We start from the raw sequence: 1734 nt of genomic DNA on the forward strand, positions 1-1734 counted from the left end.
ATATATATATATATATATATATATATATATATATCATGCCTAGTATTAATTATGTCTACTCATTAAAAAAAATTAATATACTTATAGTTTTATTTGTCAAAAATAGTAAAAATTCTTCAATAATAATTATTTTTTGACGAATAACCGATGAGTAAAGTATATATTAATCTCGTAGAAGTAAAACCTACCTCTATCTTTTACTGTAGTGAAAATTATATAAAAAATTATTATGACCTGAATAATATCGAAGAGATCCATTATAGTTGGTCCTCCATATCGAGATACATTGGGAAAGCGTACACCAAGATAATGATCTTTGTGAATTTGAATAAAACCTGCACACCGAATATTATAGCATCCCGTCTTCTTGAAGTTATCTGACTGTAAATTTCTAATACAACATCAGATTTTAAATAATGATATTAATATGATAAATTAATTAATTTAAATTTATTTAGGATCTCACAATGGCTTAATTATATGCTTATACATTATATTCAAAAGAAAAAAAAAATCCTTCTCTTGTACCAAAGACTTATTAGAGCATATCCAGTTTTTCATTTCTATAAACAAAGTAATCATAAACAAAAGGTAATCATATGTCTTTACCGTCCACGAGGAATAAAGATGGGTTCCATAATCATTATATAGTTCTGGACTCACCTGATAGCAATGCATTAAATTAATTAGAATATTTATTATTGTACAAAAAAAAAATTTTAATGTGAAAATTACAACTTACATGCCATCCTAATGAGATTTTGTTAGCTAATTGTGTCGGTCCATTTTGAACCCACAAATGAGACATAGAGATTTGATAGTTTTCATCAACTCGTGGATTATAAATAGTATTTGTTCCTCTTATTCCGTAATAAGGACCAAAATGTGGTTTAGGGGAAACTTCGGCAACCTAAAAAATTCAATATACATACAAATAAAAAGTTAGATTGAAAAAATTAGATAGAATATAATTTATAAAAAATGAAATACCAACATGTTAAACTATTTCTACAAAAAGATCTTACATGAACACCAGGAACATCTTTAGTCAATATATGATTGTTTAACATTGATTTTTCTCGAATAAAATCATCTTTTGTTGTTCTGAGTATAGGAACAGTTCCCTTCGGACAATCATCTTTACTCAATCGGAATATGGATGTAGTTTTTAGACGTGGCTCTCCAATCACATTATGAAAGTTGGGTTTTCTCTAAATTTAAAATAATAAACAAACAAATATCAAAGCATGAAAAATATTACAAAAGAAGAATTATTCCTTAATATTAGAAAGAAAATAAAAGTCAAATTTAATTGTAATTAAAGATTTTGGTTATATACCTGCAACTTATGATCCTTCAGTAAAGGATGATCAAATGATGGTTGTTTGTAAATGTCAATGCAATCAATAATGTCTCCAAACTCCGTCTATCAAATTCAAAATAAAACACAAACAAAATTATTAAACCATGTAATATGATATCAACTAAAAGAAACACATCATAAAACATAACAAAGTTGAGACATATACATGAATAGTCTTCATTGGAGGCTTATTAATGATCTTAAGTTGTCTTTCCAAATCCAAATCCAAATCTTCCTCCTTTAGTATAGTTTGAATTCCCTCAACTTTAAAACTAACATGACTACTCAACAAATACAATATAAAAAACAACATATGAATCATCTTTCTTACAACTACCACTTAACACAATGTCAATCTCTCTTTCTCTCTC

The 1734-nt window shown here is 26.7% G+C and overlaps 1 protein-coding gene across 1 annotated transcript in view; it reads right to left on the reverse strand.

Moving 5' to 3' along the window:
• LOC111242345 overlaps positions 1 to 1544 on the reverse strand; it is a 5453-nt gene extending 3909 nt beyond the window's left edge. The window contains exons 1-6 of the mRNA XM_022785142.1: positions 1530 to 1544; positions 1340 to 1426; positions 1026 to 1211; positions 743 to 910; positions 610 to 663; positions 189 to 381 (exon numbers count right to left, since the gene is read on the reverse strand). Coding sequence (XP_022640863.1) covers positions 189 to 381; positions 610 to 663; positions 743 to 910; positions 1026 to 1211; positions 1340 to 1426; positions 1530 to 1544 — 703 coding nt within the window. The remainder of the gene's footprint in view (positions 1 to 188; positions 382 to 609; positions 664 to 742; positions 911 to 1025; positions 1212 to 1339; positions 1427 to 1529) is intronic.
• Between the last annotated feature and the right edge of the window lie 190 nt (positions 1545 to 1734).

Source organism: Vigna radiata, chromosome 1 (genome assembly GCF_000741045.1).
Source record: "Vigna radiata var. radiata cultivar VC1973A chromosome 1, Vradiata_ver6, whole genome shotgun sequence".
NCBI lineage: Eukaryota > Viridiplantae > Streptophyta > Magnoliopsida > Fabales > Fabaceae > Vigna > Vigna radiata.